At 39.2% G+C, this 26,067-nt stretch overlaps 1 protein-coding gene across 2 annotated transcripts in view; it reads right to left on the minus strand.

Moving 5' to 3' along the window:
- The window catches only part of OSBPL11 (oxysterol binding protein like 11), a 91,893-nt gene extending 71,718 nt beyond the window's left edge, over window positions 1-20,175 (minus strand). The window contains exon 1 of one of the 2 annotated variants that reach the window (XM_059885711.1): window positions 19,196-20,175. In XM_059885711.1, the coding sequence (XP_059741694.1) occupies window positions 19,196-19,392 (197 nt within the window). In that variant the 5' untranslated portion in view covers window positions 19,393-20,175. The remainder of the gene's footprint in view (window positions 1-19,195) is intronic. The other variant, NM_001193008.1, reaches the window with a different exon arrangement.
- Window positions 20,176-26,067: the final 5,892 nt, after the last annotated feature.

Here is a 26,067-nt window from a genome sequence, read left to right on the forward strand (position 1 = left end):
AAAATGGTGCAGCCACTGTGGAGAACAGTATAATCATTTCTCAGAAAGTTAAATATAGAATTACTATATCCAGCAATTTCACTTCTGGGTAGATACACAAAAGAATAAAAGCAAGAACTCCAACAGATATTTGCACACAAATATTTATAGCAACATTATTCACAACAGCCAAAAGGTAGAAATAACTCTGGACAGTCCCACGTAAATCAATGAAGCCAGAACATACCCTCACATCACACACAAAAATAAACTCAAAATGATTTAAAGACTTAAATATAAGATAAGACACCATAAAACTCCGAAAGAACATAGGCAAAACATTCTGACAAAAACAGTACCAATATTTTCTTAGGTCAGTCTCCCAAGGAATAAAAGTAAAATCACACAAATGGGACCTAATCAAATTTACAAGCTTTTGCACAGCAAAGGAAACGATAAAGTGAAAAGACAGCCTACAGAGTGGGAGAAAATATTTGCAAATGATGCAACCAACAAGGGCTTAATTTCCAAAACAAACAAACAGCTTCTACAATTCAATAATAAAAACAAACAAACAACCCAAGCAAAAAATGGGCAGAACACCTAAACAGACATTTCTCCAAAGACAACATATAGATGGCCAACAGGCATATGAAAAGATGCTAATTATTAGAGAATTATCTAATGACAGATAAATGTTACTTAAAATTTTATTTTAAGCTGATAGTAATAACCTTTACTTATTTTAAAATTATTCAGTAATTGTTCTCCAGTATGTTAAAACTTACTATAAAAAAACAAAACAAAATAAGATGCATGCACCCCTACATTCATAGCAGCACTATTTACAATAGACAAGACATAGAAACAACCAAAATGTCCATCAACAGATGAATGGATGAAGAAGATGTGGTACACATACATACATTAGTTCAGTTCAATTCAGTCGCTCAGTCGTGTCCGACTCTTTGCGACCCCGTGAATCGCAGCACGCCAGGCCTCCCTATCCATCACCAACTCCCGGAGTTCATTCAAACTCACGTCCATTGAGTCGGTGATGCCATCCAGCCATCTCATCCTCTGTCATCCCTTTCTCCTCCTGCCCCCAATCCCTCCCAGCACCAGAGTCTTTTCCAATGAGCCAACTCTTCACACGAGGTGGCCAAAGTATTGGAGTTTCAGCTTTAGCATCAGTCCTTCCATGAACACCCAGGTCTGATCTCCTTTAGAATGTACTGGTTGGGTCTCCTTGCAGTCCAAGGGACTCTCAAGAGTCTTCTCCAACAGCACAGTTCAAAAGCATCAATTCTTCGGCGCTCAGTTTTCTTCACAGTCCAACTCTCACATCCATACATGACCACTGGAAAAACCATAGCCTTGACTAGACGGACCTTTGTTGGAAAACTAATGTCTCTGCTTTTGAATATGCTATCTAAATTAGTCATAACTTTCCTTCCAAGGAGTAAGCGTCTTTTAATTTCATGGCTGCAATCACCATCTGCAGTGATTTTGGAGCCCCCAAAAATAAAGTCTGACACTGTTTCCACTGTTTCCCCATCTATTTCCCATGAAGTGATGGGACCTGATGCCATGATCTTCGTTTTCTGAATGTTGAGCTTTAAGCCAACTTTTTCACTCTCCACTTTCACTTTCATCAAGAGGCTTTTTAGTTCCTCTTCACTTTCTGCCATAAGGGTGGTGTCATCTGCATACCTGAGGTTATTGATATTTCTCCCGGCAATCTTGATTGCAGCTTGTGCTTCTTCCAGCCCAGTGTTTCTCATGATGTACTCTGCATATAAGTTAAATAATCAGGGGGACAATATACAGCCTTGACGTACTCCTTTCCCTATTTGGAACCAGTCTGTTGTTCCATGTCCAGTTCTAACTGTTGCTTCCTGACCTGCATACAGGTTTCTTGAGAGGCAGGTCAGGTGGTCTGGTATTCCCATCTCTTTCAGAATTTTCCACAGTTTATTGCGATCCACACAGTCAAAGGCTTTGGCATAGTCAATAAAGCAGAAATAGAGGTTTTTCTGGAACTCTCTTGCTTTTTCCATACACACACACAAAGGAAATATTGCTCAGCCATTAAAAAGAGTGAAATAGTGCCATTTGCAGCAATATGCATGGACCTCTAGGTTCGCCCAAAGTGAAGTTAAGGCAGAAAGAGAAAGACAAATACCATATGATACCACTTATATGTGGAATCTAAAATACAACATAAATGAACATATCTATGAAACAAAAACAGACCCACGAATATAGAGAACAGACTTGTGATTGCCAAGGGGGAATAGGGCTGGGGGAGGGAAGGATTGGGCATTTGGGATTAGCAGATGCAAACTATTATACATAGGCTGGATAAACAAGTCCTACTGTCTAGCACCAGAAACTACATTTAATATCCTGTGATAAACCATAATGGAAAAGAATATGAAAAAGAAAATATATATATGAGTCACTTTGCTGTAGAGCAAAAATTAAACACAACATTGTAAATCAATGATACTTCAATTAAAAAAAATTTTTAAGGCAGAAACAACTCAGGTATCCATCAACAGATGAATGGATAAATAAAATGTAGTGTGTGTGTGTGTGTGTGTGTGTGTGTGTGTGTGTATATATACATGGAATATTTATTCAGCCTTAAAAGAAAAAGACGGAAATTCTAACACATGGTACAACATGGATAAATCTTGAGGACACTGCTAAATGAAATAAGCTACTCACAAAATGACAAGTATTTTATGATTCCACTTACATGAGGTACTTAGATTTGTCAAAATCAGAGACAGAAGGTACAACAGTGGTTGGGGCGGGGGCTGATGTAAGGAGTTATTTAATAGTTATAGAGTTTTAGTTTGGGATGATAAAAAATTCTGGAATGAATAGTGGAGATGGCTGCAATAACAATGTGAATATATTTAAGGCCACTGAACTTATAAATAGTTACAAATGGTTAAAGTCGTAAATTTTATGATATGTACATTTTACAATAAAAAAATAACCTGAAAATTTGACTGCATCCTATCTGATCCTTATGTCCTCTCAACTGGTCCTGAACTCATGATGTTATTTATTTATTTCTGAAAAACCCAGTAACAGATATATTATAGGGTAGAATATAAATCCTCGTGAATTTTGAAGATCATAAAGTTACATCAGCCATGGGCTCCTTTAAATCACAAACTGCACTGACTGTCTTATGCAATTAAGAGAGCTTTCATAAAGGAAGTTTGAGAAACACAGCTGTAAAACATTTGCCTATACAGACTGGAAACAGAAAGAAAAATTCAATATATAATCCTATAGTTACAGACAACTAAATCCCTCATGCAGATAACCAGCCATCTGAAGATGGGAAAGAAGAAACTTATACACGAAAAAGTAGAAAGTCAACTCTCAACTTTCCTACAGAAAGTTAGGAAGTTGTTTACTATAATGTGAAGAGCAGGAGCTTAACCCAGACAAACACAAGTCTGAATCCCAGTGTGACCTTAGGCAAGTAACAAATCTGGTCCTGTGTCTTTACCTGTTCAGTTCAGTTCAGTCGCTCAGTCGTGTTTGACTCTTTGCGACCCCGTGAATTGCAGCACGCCAGGCTTCCCTGTCCATCACCAACTCCCGGAGTTCACTCAGACTCACGTCCATCAAGTCGGTGATGCCATCCAGCCATCTCATCCTCTGTTGTCCCCTTCTCCTCCTGCCCCCAATTCCTCCCAGCATCAGAGTCTTTTCCAATGAGTCAACTCTTCACATGAGGTGGCCAAAGTACTGGAGTTTCAGCTTTAGCATCAGTCCTTCCAAAGAACACCCGGGACTGATCTCCTTTAGAATGGACTGGTTGGATCTCCTTGTAATCCAAGGGACTCTCAAGAGTCTTCTCCAACACCACAGTTCAAAAGCATCAATTCTTCAGCGCTCAGCTTTCTTCACAGTCCAACTGTCACATCCATACATGACTACTGGAAAAACCATAGCCTTGACTAGACGGACCTTTGTTAGCAAAGTAATGTCTCTGCTTTTCAATATGCTATCTACGTTGGTCACAACTTTCTGTAAATGTGAATTAAAAAACCTAACTTCAGATTTATAATGAGGAATGAAGAAGAGATATTTTAATCCAAATATATTTGAAGTGCATTTCAATATGGTGTACGCCCAGGAAATACTGGTTTTCTCCCGCTTAAGGGAGTCGATTCCTCTTCAGACAAAGGGCTCATTTTCTAGATCAGTTCTCTAGATCTGTCTTACTTGTTAGACTGACATTTTCAAGTCAGAATGATGGGATCTAAAAAGCTCTGAGTCTCCCACTTCTTTTATTTGAAAAAGATAATTTTTTTGTCCACTAGGTATCTTGTCAAGAACCATGAAGGGTCTGAGACATCATCCTATTTTGTTGCTGTTCAGTCAATCGTGTCCAACTCTGCGACCCTATGGACTGCAGTGCGCCAGGCTTCCCTGTCCTTCACTGTCTCCCAGAGTTTGCTCAAACTCATGTCCATTGAGTTGGTGATGCCATCCAACCACCTCACCTCATCATCCTCTGTCATATTCTTCTTCTTTTGCCTTCTATCTTTCCCAGCAACAGGGTCTTTTCCAATGACTCGGGTCTTCACATCAGGAGGCCAAAGTTTGGAAGTTCAGCTTCAGCAACAGTTCTTCTGATGAATATTCAAGATTTATTTCCTTTAGGATTGACAGATTTGATCTCCGTGTAGTACATCGGACTTTCAAGAGTCTTCTCCAGTCACCACAATTTGAAAGCATCAATTCTTCAGTGCTCAGCCATCCGTACTGGAAAAACCATCGCTTTGACTATACGGATCTTTGTCAGCAAAGTGATTTCTCTGCTTTTTAATACGCTGTCTAGGTTTGTCGTAGTTTTTCTTAGAAGTAAGTGTCTTTCAATGTCATGGCTGCAGTCACCGTCTGCAGTGATTTTGGAGCCCAAGAAAATCAAATCTGCCACTGTTTCCACTTTCACCCTATTTGCAAGCCAACAAATTAGCTTGCCACAGTTTCCTGGATGCTGGCATAATACATTAAACTCGTACGTCAGAGACCAAAGACTTCAGTAGTCACAGCAATACCAGTAGATTATCAGCCCAGTCACATGGGGCAATGCAGAGGGCAGGAGATGCCTGCACATGTGGTAGGCTGCAGTACAGACAAGGAACCTTGAGTGGAGGGAACCCAACTCTTTTAAGAACAGTAAGTCTATCTGACCTCCATGGCAAGGTGACATTATCTTTATTATATTGGACAGTAAACAAACCTGACTTTTGCTCAGGAGGGAGATATTATCTCTATCCTCTAAGACTTTTTGCTATACAAATATTTTTTGAAAAAAACAGTAAAGAACAAAGGAGAGTCAGTACCTCAACGCACAAGGGAAGCAGAAATATGAGCGACCCATGAAGAATCCCATGAAGAACTTTTTCCTAATAACTGTTCCCTAACTACATCATTGGAGAATCCCATGGATGGAGAAGCCTGGTAGGCTGCAGTCCATGGGGTCGCACAGAGTCGGACACGACTGAAGCGACTTAGCAGCAGCAGCAGCTACAATTCATATACAGTGAAAAGTCTCTTTCCAACCTTGTATTCCACCAACAATTCCCCTCCTCAGAGATAAGCACTTCCCTCAACTTTTTATCATCTCTTCAAGAGACAGTCTATGTACCTACAAGTGTGTGTGCACACACTTGTGTGCACTCACTAAATTTTTTTAAATGATTGCTACTACATACCCTGTACCTTGCTTTTTTCACAATTTTCTTAGGGATGATTTCATTTTGACACATATGGATTTAATTCATTCTTAGCATCTGCATAGAAACCCACTGCACAGCAGTATTACTATATAATTAACTAATCCTCCTAGTGATGGACATTTGCTTCCAGGCTTTTATTATTACAAACAATACTATAACAAACTAAGTTATACATATCTTTGTATATATTTGCTAAAAGTGAAATTCCTAGGCGAAAAGGATATGCATTTTTAAAATTTATTTTTAATTGGAGGATAATTGCTTTACAATGTTGTGTTGGTTTCTGCTGTACAACGATGTGAATCATCTATATGTATACATATATCCCCTTCCTCCTGAACCTCCCTCCCACCCACCTAGGTCATCACAGAGCGCCAGGCTAGGCTCCCTGTGTCATACAGCAATTTCCTACTGCCTATCTATTTTAGACATGGTAGTGTATTTATGTTAATGCTACTCTCTCAACTTCGTTCCATCCTCTGCAAAGAGGTTCATCAGTACCATTTTTCTAGATTCTATATACATGCATTAATATACAATATTTTTCTTTCTCTGACTTACTACACTCTATAACAAGCTCTAGGTTCATCCACCTCACTTCAACTGACTCAAGTTTGTTCCTTGAAATGTATATGCATTTTTAATTTTTATATATTGTCAATCTACTCTCTAAAGAGGCTGCAACCAATATTAACTCCCACCTTTCAATACAAAAACAGCCAGTTTCCTCACACCAACCTACAGCACCACTGCCAACAAAAATAGGGTGAAGACTTTACTTATAAACAGGAATTTCAGAAATTACTAGTAGGATTTTCAATACCTTTATACTCAAAATTAAGTTTCTAAAGCTTAAGCATGAGGTAATATATACTGTGGAATGCACACCTGAAAGGGATACATGATCAAGTTCTGACCTTCCCACTGACTAATGCCACGACTGGCGCTGGCCAAATCACTTAAATTCTGTCAGTTTTCTCATGTATTAGATGACCTTTTCAATCTAAAATGCGTGTACATTACTCATCACTCAAAATTCCAAAGGTTTTTCTCAACAGAAAATTGTTATTTCAAAAGTAAAGTTTGCATGTAAGAGCAACATATTTCACGTTTAAAATTTTTAGAGAAAAGTAGACATATTTTTCTAGCACAATATCTTGTTCACATAGTAGCATTTACTTATACCCCATATACTCTCAAAAAGTCTTCATAGTAGCCATTTCAATAAGACTTGGACACCGCAGAACAAGAGAACAGCAGGATACTAAAAGTCCCTGCTATCGTCTCCCTAACTGAATATCTATTCTCTCTACTTTTGTTATGTACCTCTCTCTAGCTTTAGTTCCAAAACACACTTACAGTAACATTTAAATTTTGCCTGTACAGCATAATTCAAGAAAGAATACTTTCTTCCCTTGTGCTGCTGCTAAGTCGCTTCAGTCGTGTCCGACTCTGTGAGACCCCATAGCCAGCAGCCCATCAGGCTCCGCCATCCCTGAGATTCTCCAGGCAAGAACACTGGAGTGGTTGCCATTTCCTTCTCCAATCATGAAAGTGAGAAGTGAAAGTGAAGTCGATCAGTCGTGTCCGACTCTTAGCAATCCCATGGACTGCAGCCTACCAGGCTCCTCTGTCCATGGGATTTTCCAGGCAAGAGTACTGGAGTGGGGTGCCATCGCCTTCTCCTCTTCCCTTGTGCTAATTCTTTCTAAATTGAATGTAAAAAGAAATAACAGAAAATCATTTCCCTTCCTCCATACTTGAAATAAAAAGGAGAAAAAAGGTGACAACCACACAAGAAGCTCCAAGCAAAGTTCTTTTTTATATATATATATAACCTGACTAAAGAGTTGATTCTTTTGAAAATTTTACATTACTTAATGACAAATTCAAACTCTCAAGTTTTTTTACCTTAAAGAACCTGTAAGTTATTAAAAAAAAAAAAAAAACACAGAAAAATTTAAAGCTCACTCTATTACAGAAATAAAAGAAACATCTGGGAATTCTCTGGGGGTCCAGTGGTTAGGGCTCCACACGCTTACTGTCAAGGGGTCAGATTTGATCCTTGGTCGGGGAACTAAGATTCCACATGCCTCACGGAGAGGCCAAAAAAAGAAATCTTTTTTTTTTTATAAGTTTCATCATAATTTTCGGTAGCAAATCTTCAAGCTTCCCATTTCTAGGAAGTAGATCACCTCCAATTACAAATTTGCATAATCAAATGATTCTGTTATCTGGTATAGCTATAAAATCATGTGAAATTTTAAAAATATAACTTCACAATATACAAAGTATACTCTAAAATGAAACCATGTCTCTGGTTACCAAGAATATAATAATAAAAACAAAAATGTTAAAGGCATAAGTATATTTTGTACAGAATTTTCCCAACTGCTGATCTATTAATAAATTGATTCACTATTTACAATGATAGCAAAACAGAATAAAATCCCACTCAGAATTTCATGCTAAACTTCACTCATTATAAAAAAGAACTAAATTAAAACTATCCTGAAATACCATTTTTTAACCTATTAAACTTTTAGATTTTTGCCAGTCTAATAACACATTACACTGATAAGGCTGATGGGAAACAAGCACTCAATCACTGCCACTGTACACCCCAATGAGGAGAAATCTGGTAATAACTACTATCAAAATTACAATTTTGATACTTACTGATTCAGTAAGTCCAACCTCTGGGTATTTTTTCCCACAGATATATTCATATGCTTGCAAGATGACATGTGTGGAAGGTTATTAACTACAACATTATAATAACAAAATTTTGGAAAACAAATGTCCATCAATAGGGAGCTTATTAAAGGTAGACTGAATTGTGTCTCTCCAAAATCCATATGGTAAAGTCCTAACCCCCACTGTGATGGTTTTCAGAGATGGGGCCTTTGGGAGATACTCAGGGGGTCGCAGAGTCGGACACGAATGAAGCGACTTAGCAGCAGCAGGTATAGACTGGGGCCCCTATAATGAGATTTGTGCCTTTAAAAGAAACACCAGAGAGCTCTCTCCCACCCCTCAGTCTCTACCATGTGAGCACACATTGAGAAGACCACCTGAAAACCTGGAGAAGAGCCCTCAGCAGAACCTGACAATGCTGGCACCCTGATCTCAAAACTTTCTGCCTTCATAGTGAGAAATTAAATTTATGTTGTTTAAGCCATTCAGAGTACAGCATTTTTGTTATGAAAGCCTAAACTAATACTATATACATATACATAATTTGATACCATTTGTAGTAAAATTAAAAGTGGAGCAAATGTATATTGTATTTACTTAATTCTTAAAAAAAAAAATCTCTGAAAGACAAAAAACCAAGTGTATCCCCTCTATTTGTAGGTGAGAGGAGTCCTAAGCAGGTAGAGATCAGGTGAAAAGATTTTCATTACAAATCTTGTTTTTCTTCTGGATCAAGTGAACATATTACCTATTCTCCAAAATTAGATTTAGAATATTTTTCATTTATGTTAGTTATAAATACGTGAAATATCTACAAAATTGATAAACACCTTATTCTTTATAGAATTGAGAGTATAGGCTCCGACACTACATTAAAAAGCCCTCTTGTATCAAGGATAGGAAACCTGTTTCAGAAGCAACTCTTGGTGGCATTTCATCTCATCCCTTACATCATTTTTATTCTGTCCCTTTCTTCTGTCCCTCCCTCTTTCTCCCTCGGTCTATCTCTCTTTTCTATGTCCTTTTTCCATCCCTGTTTTACCTCTTGTTCTATTTCTAATTTTCTCTTCCTTCTATCCCTCTTGACTAGGGTTTCCAGATACAGCCAGTAGCAACCACAGGCTTCAGTCTACCCCTCCAGGGACTTTCCAGCCAACCTCAAGAATAGCAATGGAAGCAAACTGCAAAAGCAGGGCAACTCAAGTACGGGGAGACTCTGAATAGGAAATCATGCTTTGTTACAATACCTAATTAACCAAAAAGAAAATCTTTTTTTCACCAGAAACTAAACTGCTCTAAAATCTTCCTAAAACCCAGATAGTAATGTCAAAACGCTAATGCAACTTTTTAAATTAGGCAATTTAGTTTTAAGTTAAACCTGAACAAGTCTGAACACAAATTATTTGATTAAACAAAATGAGTACAGTGGAAGATTCTTAGCTAGGAAAGACGTTCCCTCTCTCAAAGTAGTATAACTTACATTAAGAATATTCTCCACTATTTTCAGAGTGCTAACCATTACACCATGGGGCCTGTTTTCTCTACCATTTTCAAAAGCAAAAACAAAAGACATAATTTCCCACAAGTCTATTTGACAGGCAATTACCTCTGGAACCTAAATTACATGACATTCAGAAAATACTAAAAAGACTAATTTGTGTGTTCTAACATTAAGCTGTTTGTACAGTTTTAATAAGTATAACTTCTCGAGAAATAGGAACTCAAATAGACTATATTTAAACTCATAAAGCAAAAATATAAGAAATCACAGTATACTATAACCAAATCTTGTTCAAAGCTTGGTAGGGTTCTCACTAGATTTCTGCAACAGAAAATTACTGTTTTCAGTTTTATGCCTATAAGGTGTCTTCCCCTTGTTATCAGCTGTAGCAGACTTAAGGAAAACAAAACAAAACAAATACTAGGGTACAGAAATACATATTCAACTTTCCTTTAACCTTTAAGAGAAAAAAAGCAAACGTTTACGACTTTTTCTTCAAATCAACCTCAAAAGTGGTAAAAATCTCAAAGACAGCAAACACCAGGTTATATTTAGGCAGATGTCATTTCCCCATTTGCAAATGGGTACTTTTCCCTGTAACAGAGTATTTAGAGTGCAAGACACCAGATCTGACCACAAAAATTATTTCTATGCATTTGCAGACGTCTACCCAATCTACTGAAATGTATACTATTTGCTAATGTTAGCATACTCTTTTCTAACAAAGAGATCTGTTTGTTAACAGGAAGGAAATGGCAACCCACTCCAGTGTTCTTGCCTGGAGAATCCCAGGGACGGCGGAGCCTGGTGGGCTGCCATCTGTGGGGTCGCACAGAGTCAGACACGACAAGCGACTTAGCAGCAGCAGCAGGTAGCACAGAGTCCAAAATAAGAAAAAGCAGGCCCATCATATGCCCCAATTTGCTTTTAAGTTCCTCCTCTGGGTAGTTCTCTTCTCTCCATTTTAAACAAAAAAGTGGCAGATTTGCAGATTTGTAAATTTTTCTGAAAGCTGGCAGGAAGAAAAATAATGGAAACATGCACATTTTATAAATTTTGAACATTTACTATGAAAAAGGAAGGAAGGATATAGAATTAAGAAATCTATTTTCATTTTAAATAGTGAATATAAATCCTATGCATATAAATTACCCTGGAAAGAAATTTTAAGACTAATAAACACACTTCTCAGCTTTGGTTTTAAAAAAGTTCATCATGATACATTAATATTTTGCAAATATAGTTGAGGCTCTTCCCTTTTCTGATCCTTTTTCATGATCCTCCCAAAATAAGCCTTGGGGTCCCTACTTCCACTGTTCTGAGAGTATACATTATTTTAGAATTAACTAACAGAGAGCTTCATACATGGAAAAGACTCAAACTATTTGCTGCATGAGTTACAACACTAGTAAATAATGAAAGTTTTGTTGTTGTTCAATTGCTAATCATGTCCACCTCTTTGTAACCCCATGGACTGAAGTATGCCAGGCTTCCCTGTCCTTCCTTCACTATCTCCCAGAGTTTGCTCAAATTCATGTCCATTGAGTTGGTAATGCTACCCAACCAGTTATCTCATCCTCTGCTGCCCTATTCTCCTTTTGCCTTCATTCTTTCCTGGCACCAGGGTCTTTTCCAATGAGCAGCTCTTTGCATCATGGTCACAGCCCTGTCATGGTGAAGGGGCTTGCATAACTCGATGAAGCTATAAGCCATGCTGTGCAGGGCCACCCAGGACAGAGAGGTCATAGTAGAGAGTCCTGACAAAATGTGGTCCACTGTAAGAGGGAATGGCAAACCACTCCAGTATTCTTGCTGCGAGAACCCCATGAGCAATATGAAAAGGCAATGAAGAAGCTTCCGTGTCCTAAACTAATTCTTCATCAATAATTATTCATTCCTTTAGAGAGCTCATCTACTTTTAATATCTTTAGGCAAACAGCTCCCTGGAAATAAAAGTTCTCTCATTTACTAGCTATATAACCTTGGCCAACTTATTTAGACTACTTTCTGGGAAGGGGCATTGTCCCTAAATTGTTGAGGTAGCATATTCTCCTAACCCTCATATTGAGGGTCTCTGATCCAGGGGCCCCAAGTAATAGGTAGAGGAGGTTGTGGCATTCGTAGGAACTTGAACAACCATTTGTAATCTAAATGGGAATAATGACTCTCTCTCTTCGTCCAAGAGGACTGAACGTGATAATAAACGAGAGGACATTCTGGATACTACAAAGGCAATTATCTACATTTCTAATGCCCCATAGTTCTAAGTCACTTAAACATTCTGGCAACTTAGGCTCAATTTACCCAAAAGCAAATGTAGCACGTGACTCTCAAAAATCTGTTTCTCCTAGTACAGACTTCTCAAAGTTTTGAATCTGGATAACCGAAGTCAATTTTTACTTCCTTTCCCTCTACTGCCTTCCACCTAATCACCCAATCAACCACCAAGCCCTGTCACTCTTCCTCTAATGAGTTCTTTCTTTTTCAGCCTACTGGCACATTTTCCTTATTATCAAATGTCTGGGTCATGACAACTGATTTCCAAGTAGTTCCTCTTATTCCCCAAAGATCAAATTCAGCCCCCAATTCTCAGCTTTAGAGACAAACTTCCAGTAGTGTAGCTGTCAAATCTATCTCAATCATAGATGACAATCTTGAATCCATTCATATTAACATTTATGACGTGCACCTTATTGCACAGCTCCCATTGATCCCTACCTGTTGGTATCCAACCTTTGTGTGGCTAAACCTCATCTTTTTCTTAATGAATAGTGAAAAGTGATGTGACTTCACTTCCATGTCTAGGTTACGAAAGACTGACTTCCTTCTTTCTAGCACTCTCTTCTCACTTCCTCACTCTGACGAAACAAGCTGCCAAGTTGTAAGACACTCCATGGAGAAGTCCATGTGGCCAGGAACCAAAGAAGGCCACCAGTGGTCATCTCGTGAGGAACTGAGGTCTGTTTCCAACAAGCCAAAATAAATGAATTGTGCCAAAACATGAATTGTGCCAAATGAATGAATTGTGCCAAAACACGAATGAGCCAGGATGTGGATCCTTCCCAGCTGAGCCTCAAGATGACTACAGCCTTGTGAAAGACCCAGAGCCAGAGCACCCAGCAGTACTGCACCAATATTACTGACCCACAGACACTGTGAGATTAAAAAAACACTGCTGTTTCAATACACTACATTTGGGGATAATTTGTAGCACAATAATAGATAACAAACACACTGTCTCATATTTCTAAATAAATTCTAGGAAGATTAAAAGATTAAATATAAAACTACCAAATTATCTTAAAACTACATGAAAACAAATATTTACAAAATTTCTATAATTTGAAGTGAAAGAAAAAAGAGTAAGAGTTTGATTTATACAGGTTTTCTATATGACTGGAAAAATGTAATAGACTAAAATATAAAGACCAGGAAAATCTTTGCAGCAAGTATAGAAAAATATTTATAACCATACAAAATTAAGATATATGTAGTTACATATTTGTTACATAAAAAACTAATATAAATTTTCTGAAATGATAGTGAAGAAATCAGTAAAAGGTAGTGCCTCCAGGGAGGGAACATGGGTGGCTGGGACAAGTATGTAAGGTAAACATTTCACTGTATATCCCTCTTCTGTCAACAAAGTAATAATAGTTTACAGTATTACTGATATTAAAAATATTAACTAGCAAAAGTATTAACATGGAATATTTAAAATAAACTTCAAATATATTAATAAAAAAATGAAAAGATATAAGCAGATATTTAACATGAGCAAAAATAAAATTAATCATAAAGAAAGATGAGTTCAAAATGGATCAGAGACCTAAATGTAAGTTCAAAAATTTAAAACTCTTAGAAAAAAATATACGTGCAAATCTTTGCAACCTTGGCATTGCCAATGATTTCTTAAATGTGATACCAAGTATAAGCAAAAAAAGAAAAAACAGACGGGGCTTCATGAAAATTAAAAGCTTCTATGCTACAAATAATTTCATCAAGAAAGTGAAAAGACCAGAATTCCCTGGTGGTCCAGTGGTTAGGGCTCCGTGCTTTCACTGCCGCGGGCCTATATTCAATCCCTGGTTGGGGAACTAAGATCCCACAAGCCCTGAGGCTTGGCCAAAAAAAAAAAAAAGAAGTGAAAAGACAACCCACGAGTGGGAAAAAATACTTGCAAATCAATATCTGATAAAGGAATTGTTCACATAATACACAAAGAACCCTGACAACTCAATAATCCAATTTTAAAATGGCCAAAGATATCAACAAAGTCTACAAATAATAAATGCTGGAGAGGCTGTGGAGAAAAAGGAATCCTCCTACACTGTTGGTAAGGATACACACTGGTACAGCCACTCTGGAAAACAGTATGGAGGTTCCTTAAAAAACTAAAAATAGAGTTACCATATGATCCAGCAATCTCACTCCTGGGCATATACCTGGAAAAGATGAACACTCTAACTTGAAGAGACAGATGCACTCCAATGTTCACAGCAGCACTATTTATAATAATCAAGACATGGAAGCAACCTAAATGTCCACTGATACAAATGAATGGATAAAGAAGATGTAATACACACACACACACAATAGAATACTACTCAGCAAAAAAAGAATAATGCCATTTGTAGCAACATGGATGTACCTAGACTTTAACATAGTAAGTGAAATAAGTCAGAGAAAGACAAATATCATATACCACTTATATGTGGAATCTAAAAAAAAGACACAAAGCAACTTATTTACAAGATATAAATAGACTCACAGACACTAAAATTTATGATTATCAAAGGGGAAAGGGGTAAGGGATAAATTAGGAGTTTGGGATTAACAGGTACAAATTGCTGTATATAAAATAGATAAACAACAAGGACCTGCTGCATAACACAGGGAACTATATTCAGTATCTTGTAATAACCTACAATGGAAAAGAATCTGACACTTTGCTGTATACTTGAGACTAGCACAATATTGTAAACCAGCTATCCAGTTCAACTTTTTAAAAGTGGCCAAAAGATCTGAATACACATTTCTCCAAAGAAGACAGACAAATAACCAGTAAGAACATGAAGATACTTAACATTATTAGTCATCAGGGAAATGCAATTCAAAAACCACAATGAGATGCCATTTCATAGCCACTAGGATGGCTAAAACCAAAAAGACAGACAGTAACAAGTGTTGATGAGAATGTCACGAAGTTAAAACCTTAATATACTGCTGATAAGAAGATAAGATGGTGCAGCAGCTTTGGAAAATGGTCTAAGAGGTTCACAAACAGTTGAACAGTTAAACAATTACCTTATAACCCAATAATTCTACTCCTAGGTATATATTCAAGAGAAATGAAAACATGTCCATACAAAACTTGAACACAAATGTTCAAAGCAGCATTATTCATAATATACAACATGGAAACTGACTGAAAAGATTAGCAAAATGTGGTGTATTCATAAATGAAATATTATTCAGCCACAAAAAGGAATAAAGTAACAATATATGCTACAACATATACGACCCATGAAAGCATTATGCCAATTAATCTTCTAAGTCTGCAAAGCCAAAGCCCAGTGTCTGAAACACAAGTGCATGTGCTCAACTGCTCAGTCATGAGCACAGACTAGGCTCCTCTGTCCATGGAATTTTCCAGGCAAGAATATTGGAGTGTTTTACCATTTCTATTCTAGGGGATCTTCCCAATCCTGGGATAGAGTCCACATCTCTGTGTCACCTGCACTGGCAGGTAGATTCTTTACCACTGTGCCACCTGGGAAGCAACTGAATCACATAGTCTTAACTGAATTTCAACCACTCCCTAAGACATAACCTGAAATCTCCATTTTTTAAAATGGGATAGTAGCAAGTTACAGGTAAGCATAGTTGCATTTATGGCTCTAAAGTTCCAGAGGGGGCTGGTGAGGCCATGGAAGAGAATGAGACAGAAAACAGAAAACATGAGCTTAAGAGAAGATGATAAAGCAACATATCAGCTTCTAAAGTAAAAGAGCCAACCAAAGAAGTGAGAAAGGAGCAATTAATTAGACAACAAAGCAATAAAGGGGCTCCCAGCATAGCAGTCAGTAAAGAATCTGCCTGCAATGAGGGAGACCTGAGTTCAATTCCTAGGTCGGGAAGATCCCCTGGAGAAGGAAATGACAACACACTCCAGTATTCTTGCCTGGAGAATCCCATGGACAGAGGAGCCTGGTAGGCTACAATCCATGGGGTCACAAGAGTCGGACATGACTTGGTGCTTTCTCTTAGAGCAATAAAGGAGAAATTAAGAGAAAGTAATGTCAAAAAAGGCAAGAAAAGAATAGTAACAGATACACTTATAAAGATATCATATATCTTAAAAAGTTGGAATAAGAATCTAAAAATATTCATCATTTTTTATTCATATCCTTGGTAAGGACAGAGCCAACTGTCATGGGTTGAGCAATAAATAAGAGTTACAGAAATGGAAGCAGTTGAGTGTAAATTGTTTTTAAAAGGAAAGGATTTAGATTAGGTTTCATTATTGTTTTTGTTTTTTAAATCTAGAGACTTTGGGCCTCAGAGGAAGAAGCCTGGAAGAAGTAACACAAGACAATGAAGGAAACTGTTTGACTAATGTCCTACAGGATAAAGGGATAAATTCAACTGAGAAACAGGCTGAAAGACTAGCTTTGAACAAGCCTCATGTAAGTAAAAGTATATGTCCGTATGTAAATGCAGTAATGCGCTATGTATCTGCATCACTGGGGAAGAGTTCCACATAACTGAATTAGCCAACACAAGCATTTTTTTTAGTTTAGTCATTTTCCTTGAAATTGTTCATCATCATATGATACAGTTGTCTGCCTTCTTAAACATATTGTACTCTCCTGGATGACAAGGTCATTGTAACTATAATTGTATTAATAGGAAGTAATATAGCTGAATCTGCATGTTAATTTTTCAAGTCTTTGACTGTTCTGTCAGCTGCCATTTCCTGATAACTTTTCTCCTTTGTGCTTTCAACAGATTCTAGGTTTAAAATTATGTAACCATTAAATAATACCCTAAGTAAGGGATAATAGAATCCTGAATCAAAGTATAGTAATAAAGTATACGGCTTTATGACAGTGTTAAGAAACCTGTTTCACTTTTCAGTTCAATTAAAGACTGGGGTTCAAACAGTTGAAGATGTCAGAAGACTGACCTCTGGCTACATGAAATATTACTTGATCTTGCTTCCTTAAGTTATAGCAAAATAACCCTGCCAAGTTATTGATAATTTTATATGGTTAGTCTTAAACCACACACACACACACACACACACAAAAGTATCATGCATTCCAAAACTGAGCCTAGACATTTCACAGTAACTATACTTTCCTTTCATAATCACTTACCAATAAAAAATTATAATCTTCTACATTTCTATACGTAAACACAGCCAAGCATATTTCACATATATGGATATTATTCATGATAAATGTATGGCCTTCACAAAATCTTGATTTTAATCTCTTCCAAATTTCATACAAATTTCACAACTACAAACATCACAAAGGCTAAAAAGGACTAGAGCTAGGCACAAGGCAATTACTTGACCAAAATTTAAGAATTCATTCCTATAGTTCCAATAACAAATGATATTACAATTTCATTCATTCATTCTTAAGATTCTGAATAATCCAGCAATTTCACTTCCGGGTATTCATCCCAAGGAAAGGAAAACACTAATTTGAAAATATATCTGAACCTTCATGTTCACTGCAGTATTATTTACAAAAGTCAAAACATGGAAGCAACCAAAGAGTCCATCAAATGGACAATGATGAGTAGATAAATAAAATGTGGTATATATACACACAGTGGAATATTATTCAGCCATAAAAAAGGAAATATTGCCATTTGCAACAATGTGGACGTACTTTGAGAGCATTATGCTAAGTGAGAAAAGTCAGAAAGAGAAAAGACAAATACTGTACAACGCTTCTTATATGTAGAATCTAAAAAACCAAACGAAACTCATAAATACAGAGAACGGATTGAGGGCAGCCAGAGGCGGGGTGGGTACAATGGGTGAAGGTGATCAAAAGGTACAAACTTCCAGTTATAAAATAAGTAAGTCGTGGAAACGTAATGTGCAGCATCATGACTATAGTTGATAATACTGTATCACGCATTTGAAAGTTGCTAACAGAGTTCTCATTAAAAAAAAAAAAATTTAACTGTGCAGGGACACACATTAACTAGATCTACTGTGGTGATCACTCCACAATACATACAAATATCAAATCTTTATGTTGTACATCTGAACCTAATATAATGTTACATGTCAAATATTTCTCAATTAAAAAAAAAAGATTCTGGATGGCTATGCTCACCTATCCTATACATTATCAAAACCAAAAAACTACCATTACTTCTCTAGCACTCACTTCCTGTTCCTTCAGTTTTTCATTCATATCAATGAAAATTAATAAATGTAGAATCTCTCAAAGACAGAGGGGTGTGAGTGACCTAATCAACTCAAACTGAAACATCTCACTAGTTTAGAGTATCGGAGTAGAGTAGAGTTTGTACTTTTGTCCAGTACCTGAGTTCGATCCCTGAATCGGGAAGATCCCCTAGAGACGGGAATGGCAACCCACTCCAGTATTCTTGCCTGGAGAATTCCGTGGACAGAGGAGCCTGGCAGGCTACAGTCCATGGGGTAACAAAGACTCAGACAAGACTGAGCACGCACACACTCTGTATTTAATTATTTATGTACATCTCTCTTTCTAAATCACAAATACTATGAGGGCAAGAATCTTCTCTGATTGAATGATTCCATCCATCGCTGGACAAACAAGTTCTCACCACCAAGCATTTTGCTAGCCTCTGGAGAGAGTGGAGTTAAACAGTCCCCCGCCTTCCACAAGCAAGAAAGGGAGGTAGACTTATTGTAAACAAATTACAATATAGGAAAAAACAAAAGTGAGTATAGACTCAAATCACAGGAAAAATTAACTCTACGGTTGTAGAGGGAGTTAAGGGATACATTTATGTGTTCTCCTAAAGGCCTAAATACTTGTTGAATGGACAAATAAATGTATTAAATCTTGCTAATGAAAGTTGAGACCCCCAGATCCAAATGAAACGTTATTAGCTACTTCTGAAGTTACTGCATAAACCTAACCCTTCAACAACTGCAAGAATGCAGACTTCAGCATACTCACCCCCTCCTCAGGAAATCACCTTGAAGAAAGGGCCATACCTGTACTGCCAGCCTTTAGCACTGCCACCTCGGCTGCTACTGCTGCTGCTGCTGCTGATTCCACCCCCACAGCTGCTGTTGCTGCTGTTCTTGTTCGGGGTCACCGCGGTGGCCAGGCCCTCCAGCCTTCCTTCGCTCTCTGAGACTTTCATTGCTGACACGGGTTCACCCCCCTGCATCTTAACTCCAAAGTCCATCTGCCCTTCTTGGGCGGGAGAAACAACTCTGTAGAGTAGTTTTGTAAGTGATAAGATTTAAGATCTGATATGAAAGGGCTCCTAATTGCTAACCTAGCCGGCGGCTGGAGCAGTAATCATCAAATAGTCCAGGGAAGGAATACAAGCATTCCCCCTGAAGGAAACTTTTAAGAGGAGAAGGACAGCGAAGAGGGCAGATGTCCTTTAAATATATATCTCCTTCCAGGCAAAAGCAAGGAGGAAAAAAAAAAAATCACCCTGCCAGAGGACTTGGTGGCATGCTCAAACGAGGAGCAGAAACAGCGTGAGGAGGTCGCGGACCCTAGCCAGGAGGGCTAGGCGAAGTACGGTCCACTGACGGGAACCCGCGGCCTGACCTCTGGGCTGACGGACCGACCCGCCTCGCTCCCTCTTCTCAAGCTGGTCCTCAGCGGGAAGGTTCAGTCCAGCCCACTCGGCGGTTCCCACAGCAGCTCTCGAGACAGAGCTGGAACGGCTCGCGCTCAGCCCGGGAGGAGGGTCGGGGAAGGAGGCCGCCGGGGGCGGGACGCCGGCTCCCAGGGTCGCCTCGCCTCCAGTCAGAGGCGAGCAGCTAGGGACGATTTCCTCCAACGCCCCCGGCCCTGAGCCCTCGACCGGGTTCCCAGCGGCGGACAAGTCCCTCACCCTCGCTACTGCCCAAACGTGAAACCCACAACTGCGGCCACCGCCCCACCCACAGCCCTACAGACCCACAGCTGGTCACCCGCCCGCTCGCTCTCTCCCCGCCTTCCCTTCCGGAGTAGCGTGAGCTCACTTCCCCCAGAGAAGAGGCCACTGGCGCCATCTTGAAGAAGGGCGCGCGGCCCTGAAGGGGGCGGAGCCTCGGGAATCGCGGCGCTGGGGCGGTGGACTACGGGGAAAGGGAGGGGGCAGGCAGCTGGGGGATGAGCGGTGGGCCAGCCACCAGGCAGAAAAAAAGGAGTTAGCGCCCTAATGAAGGTGTCTTGCGGCCTTCCTGTCCTGGGCAAGGCCTTCCATTTGAGGGCCCATTCCAGGCATTTTAGGAAGAAAGCTTAGAAAAATGTCATTTCTAAAATGACATTTAGAATTATTATTAAAAAATAATAATTCATCTTCAGTTCAGTTCAGTTTAGTCGCTCAGTCGTGTCCGACTCTTTGAGACCCCATGAATCGCAGCACGCCAGGCCTCCCTGTCCATCACCAACTCCCGGAGTTCACTCAGACTCAGGTCCATTGAGTCAGTGACGCCATCCAGCCATCTCATCCTCTGTCGTCCCCTTCTCCTCCTGCCCCCTCGTCCCCTTCTCCTCCTGCCCCCAATCCCTCCCAGCATCAGAGTCTTTTCCAATGAGTCAACTCTTCACAAGAGGTGGCCAAAGTACTGGAGTTTCAGCTTTAGCATCAGTCCTTCCAAAGAAATCCCAGGGCTGATCTTCAGAATGGACTGGTTGGATCTCCTTGCAGTCCAAGGGACTCTCAAGAGTCTTCTCCAACACCACAGTTCAAAAGCATCAATTCTTCGGCGCTCAGCCTTCCTCACAGTCCAACTCTCACATCCATACATGACCACTGGAAAAACCATAGCCTTGAGTAGACGGACCTTTGTTGGAAAAGTAATGTCTCTGCTTTTGAATATGCTATCTAGGTTGGTCATAACTTTCCTTCCAAGGAGTAAGCGTCTTTTAATTTCATGGCTGCAGTCACCATCTGCAGTGATTTTGGAGCCAAAAAAAATAAAGTCTGACACTGTTTCCATTGTTTCCCTATCTATTTCCCATGAAGTGATGGGACCAGATGCCATGATCTTAGTTTTCTGAATGTTGTTGAGCTTTAAGCCAATTTTTTCACTCTCCACTTTCACTTTCATCAGGAGGCTTTTTAGTTCCTCTTCACTTTCTGCCATAAGGGTGGTATCATCTGCATATCTGAGCTTATTGATATTTCTCCCAGCAATCTTGATTCCAGCTTGTGCTTCTTCCATTCCAGCGTTTCTCATGATGTACTCTGCATTTAAGTTAAATAAGCAGGGTGAGTTAGTAATTAAAAAAAAAAAAAGCCTTATTGGCATAAGGCAAATCAGTATTATAAATGAAAAAGAAACTATCATGGAAATTAGAGCTCTCAGAATCAAAACTAGTTATTCTGAGGGTCTTCCCTAGTGGCTCAGCAGTAAAGAATCCGCCTGCCAATGCAGGAGATGCTGCTTTGATCCCTGGGTCTCCAAGACTACCTGGAGGAGGAAATGGCAACCCACTCCAGTATTCTTGCTTGGGAAATCCCCTGGACAGAGGAGCCTGGCAGGCTACAGTCCATGAGATCTCAAAAGAGTCCAGTCGGACACAACTTAGGGACTGAGGACAATGTTCTTTCTGACCTCAGACAACTCTTTCATCCTCCTTAAGCCTAGACTTTTGTATCTATAAATCAGAATGTTTGCTGCTGCTGCTAAGTCGCATCAGTCGTGTCCGACACTGTGCAACCCCAGAGATGGCAGCCCACCAGGCTCCCCCGTCCCTGGGATTCTCCTGGCAAGAACCTGGAGTGGGTTGCCATTTCCTTCTCCAATGCCTGAAAGTGAAAAGTGAAAGTGAAGTCACTCTGTCGTGTCTGACCCTCAGGGACCCCATGGACTGCAGCCTTCTAGGCTCCTCCGTCCATGGGATTTTCCAGGCAAGAGTACTGGAGTGGGGTGCCATTGCCTTCTCCATTTAGGTGGTTTCTAAAGTTCCTTCTAGGACTTCCCTAGTGGCTCAGACGGTAAAGCGTCTGCCTACAATGTCGGAGACCCGCATTCCATCCCTGGGTTGGGAAGATCCTCTGGAGAAGGAAATGGCAACCCACTCCAGTACTCTTGCCTGGAAAATCCCAAGGACAGAGGAGCCTGGTAGGCTACAGTCCATAGGGTCGCAAAGAGTTGGACACGACTGAGCGACTAAACTTTCTTTCTTTCTAATTGTAAATTCCAGTTTCTAACAACATGGCTTTTGAACGTATACCATGTGCGAAACACTAGAAGTATTGTTGTTAGTCACTAAGTTTTCTCCGACTCTTTGCAACCCCATGGACTGCAGCACTCTAGGCTCCTCTATACTCCACTATCTCCCAGAGTTTGCTCAAATTCATGTCCATTGAGTCGGTTAAGTTATCTAATATCCTCTGATGTCTTCTTCTGTTGCTTTCAATCATTCCCAGCATCAGGGTCTTTTCCAGTGAGTTAGCTCTTCATATCAGGTGGCCAAAGTATTGGAGCTTCAGATTCAGCAATGGTCTTAGTTTTTTGAATGTTGAATTTCAAGCCAGCTTTTTCAGTCTCCTCTTTCACCTTCATCAAGAGGCTCTTTAGATCCTCTTTGCTTTTGCCAATGGAGTGGTATCATCTGCATATATGAGGTTGATAATTTCTCCCAGCAATCTTGATTCCAGCTTGTGTTTCATCCAACCTGGCATTTCACATGATGTACTCTGCATGTAAGTTAAATTAGCAGGGTGACATATACAGTACGACAAAAAACTTGTCATACTCGTTTCCCAATTTTGAACCAGTCTGTTGTTCCATGTGCAGTTCTAACTGTTGCTTCTTGACCTGCATACAGGTTTCTAAGGACACAAATAAGGTGGTCTTGTACTTCCATCTCCTTAAGAATTTTCCACAGTTTGTTTTGATGCACACAGTCAAAGTCTTACCATAGTGAAGCAGATGTTTCTCTGGAATTCCCTTGCTTTCTCCATGATCCAACAAATGTTTGCAATTTGATTTGTGATTCCTCTGCCTTTTCAAAACCCAGCTGGTACATCTGGAAGTTTTCACTTCATGTACTGTTGAAGCCTAGCTTGAAGGATTTTCAGCATAACCTTGCTAGCATGTGAAATGACTGCAACTGTACAGTACTTTGAACATTCTTTGTCACTGCTCTTCTTTGGGATTAGAATGAAAAGTGACTTTTCCAGTCCTATGTCCACTGCTGAGTTTTCCAAATTTGCTGGCATATTGTGCAACACTTTAACAGCATCATCTTTTAGGATATGAAATAGCTCAACTGGAATTCCATCACTTCCACTAGCTTTGTTTGTAGTATTGCTTCCTAAGGCCCACTTGACTTCACACTCCAGGTTGCCCAGTTCTATGTGAGTGACCACTCCATCATGGTTATCCAGGTCATTAAGACCTTTCTTGTATAGTTCTTCTGTATATTCTTGCCACTTCTTAATATCTTCTACTTCTGTTAGGTCCTTACTGTTTCTGTCCTGTTTTGTGCCCATCTTTGCTTGAAATGTTCCCTTGGTATCTCCAATTTTCATGAAGAGATCGCTAGTCTTTCCCATTCTATTGTTTTCTTCTATTTCCCTGCATTGTTCTTTCAAGAAGGCCTTTTTACCTCTCCTTGCTATTCTCTGGAACTCTGCATTCAGTTGGGCATAGCTTTCACTTTCTCCCTTGCCTTTCATGTCTCTTCTTTCCTCAACTATTTGTAAAGACTCCTCAGACAACCACTTTGCCTTCTTGCATTTCTTTTTCTTTGGGATGATTTTGGTCACTGCCTTTTGTACACTGTTACAAACCTCCATCCATAGTTCTTCAGGCACTCTGTCTACCAGGTCTGATCCCTTAATTCATCAGCTCCACTGTATAATCATAAGGGATTTGATTTAGGTCATACCTGAATGACCTAGTGGTTTTCCCTACTTTCTTCAACTTAAGCCTGAATTTTGCAATAAGGAAGTCATGATCTGAGCCACAGTCAGCTCCAGGTCTTGTTTTTCTGACTGTATAGAGCTCCTCCATCTTTGGCTGCAAAGAACATAATCAATATGATTTCAGTATTGACCATCTGGTGATGTCTCAAAGTAAAAAAGTAAATAAAGTAGTAATATAGATATAGTTATACAGATAATTAAAGCCATGAAGAAAATAAAAGGAGATGATGTAGAAAATAAGCACGATGGAATAGAGAACTTACTTTTAGGAAGAACAATTGAAAAAAGTCATCTATGACAAGCTGCGATTCATGGGGTCGCAGAGTAGGACATGACTGAGCGACTGATCTGATCTGATCTGATGACGAGGTGGCATTTAAAGTGAGGGAATAAAGAAAGGAGAGGAAGCTAAGGGGAAAGCAAGCTTTACTTATTTTGGGAAATGAGAAACCTGGGACCCTGGATCTCAGTGAATAAAAAGTGGTGTGAAATGAAAGTGAAGAGATAGGCAGAGAAATTTGGATTTTAAGTGCAATGGAAAGTCATTGAGACTTTTAATAAAGGAGGATTGTGATCTGACTTATGTTTTTAGACCATTTCTCTAGTCTTTTCAGCAGATGGTCCTAGCACACTGGATATTCACATACAAAAGAATAAAATTGGACCCTACACATCATATACAAAAGTTAACTCAAAATGTATCAAAGACACAAATGTAAAAGCTAAAATATTAAAACTCTTAAATGAAAAAAAGGTATAAATCTTCACAACCAGAGGTCAGGCAAAGCCTTTTGACTACAACATCAAAGCATAAGTGACAAAAGAAAAAATAGATTGGATTTCATGAAAATTAAAAACATTTGTTTTGCAAGCAATACTATCAAGGAAGTAAAAAGGCAACCCATAAAATGGGGGGGAAATATCTGCAAACCATATATATAAGGAACTTATATCCAGAATATATAAAGAGCTCTTACAACTCATTAATAAAAATACAAATAACCAAATTTTTAAATGGACAAAGGAATGGAACATTTATTCAAAGAAGATATAGCAATGATCAAAAACTACATTAAGAAGTTTTCAACATCGTTACTAACCAAGGAAACAGGTAAAAACCACAATGAACAGGGCTTCCCTTGTGGTCCAATGGAAAAGAATCCACCTTGCAATATGCAAGGGACACTAGATCAATCACTGGTCCAGGAAGATCCCACATGCTGGAGGGCAACTAAGCCTATGCACCACAACAACTAAGCCTGTGCCTTAGAGCATTCCAGCCACCACTGCTGAAGCCCAAGTGCCTAGGGTCTGTGCTCCGCAGTAAGAGAAGCTACCACAATAGGAAACCGGTGTACCGCAGCTAGAGAGTAGCCTCTTCTCACAACTAGAGAAAGCCTGTGCACAGCAACAAAGAACCAGTGCAACCATCAATGAATAAACAGATAAAATAAAACAACATTTAAAAAAAAAAAACCACAATGAGGGACTTCTCTGGCAGTCCAGTGGTTAGAACTCCATGCTTTCACTGCCAAGGGTACAGGTTTAATCCTTGGTTGGGGAACTAAGACCCTGTAGGCTGTGCAGTGTGGCTGAAAAAATAAATACATATCTAAAAGGTAGAGAATAAGCTAACCAGTGTTGATGAGGGATGTGGCAAAATTGGAATCCTTATACTCTGATAGTGGAAATGTAAAATGTGGTATATCCACACAATGCAATATTACTTGGCCATAAAAGGAATGGAGTGCTAATATATGCTATAACAAGAATAGGGACAACATAGAGACTGAGCATGAGCACAGGAGTCTGGAAAAGTTTTCAACTTTCGAGACCTATAAACTATTTTTTTGTTGCTCCCAATGGTGATGAGACTCGGGGACTAGCCCATGCTAACCAAATGAACAACAAATGGATGTGTAGCAACTGGAAAGATGTGTTATTTAACAATGAAAAATACAATACAGAGTACTCAAG

This window comes from Bos taurus, chromosome 1, assembly GCF_002263795.3.
Source record: "Bos taurus isolate L1 Dominette 01449 registration number 42190680 breed Hereford chromosome 1, ARS-UCD2.0, whole genome shotgun sequence".
Taxonomy (NCBI): Eukaryota; Metazoa; Chordata; class Mammalia; order Artiodactyla; family Bovidae; genus Bos; species Bos taurus.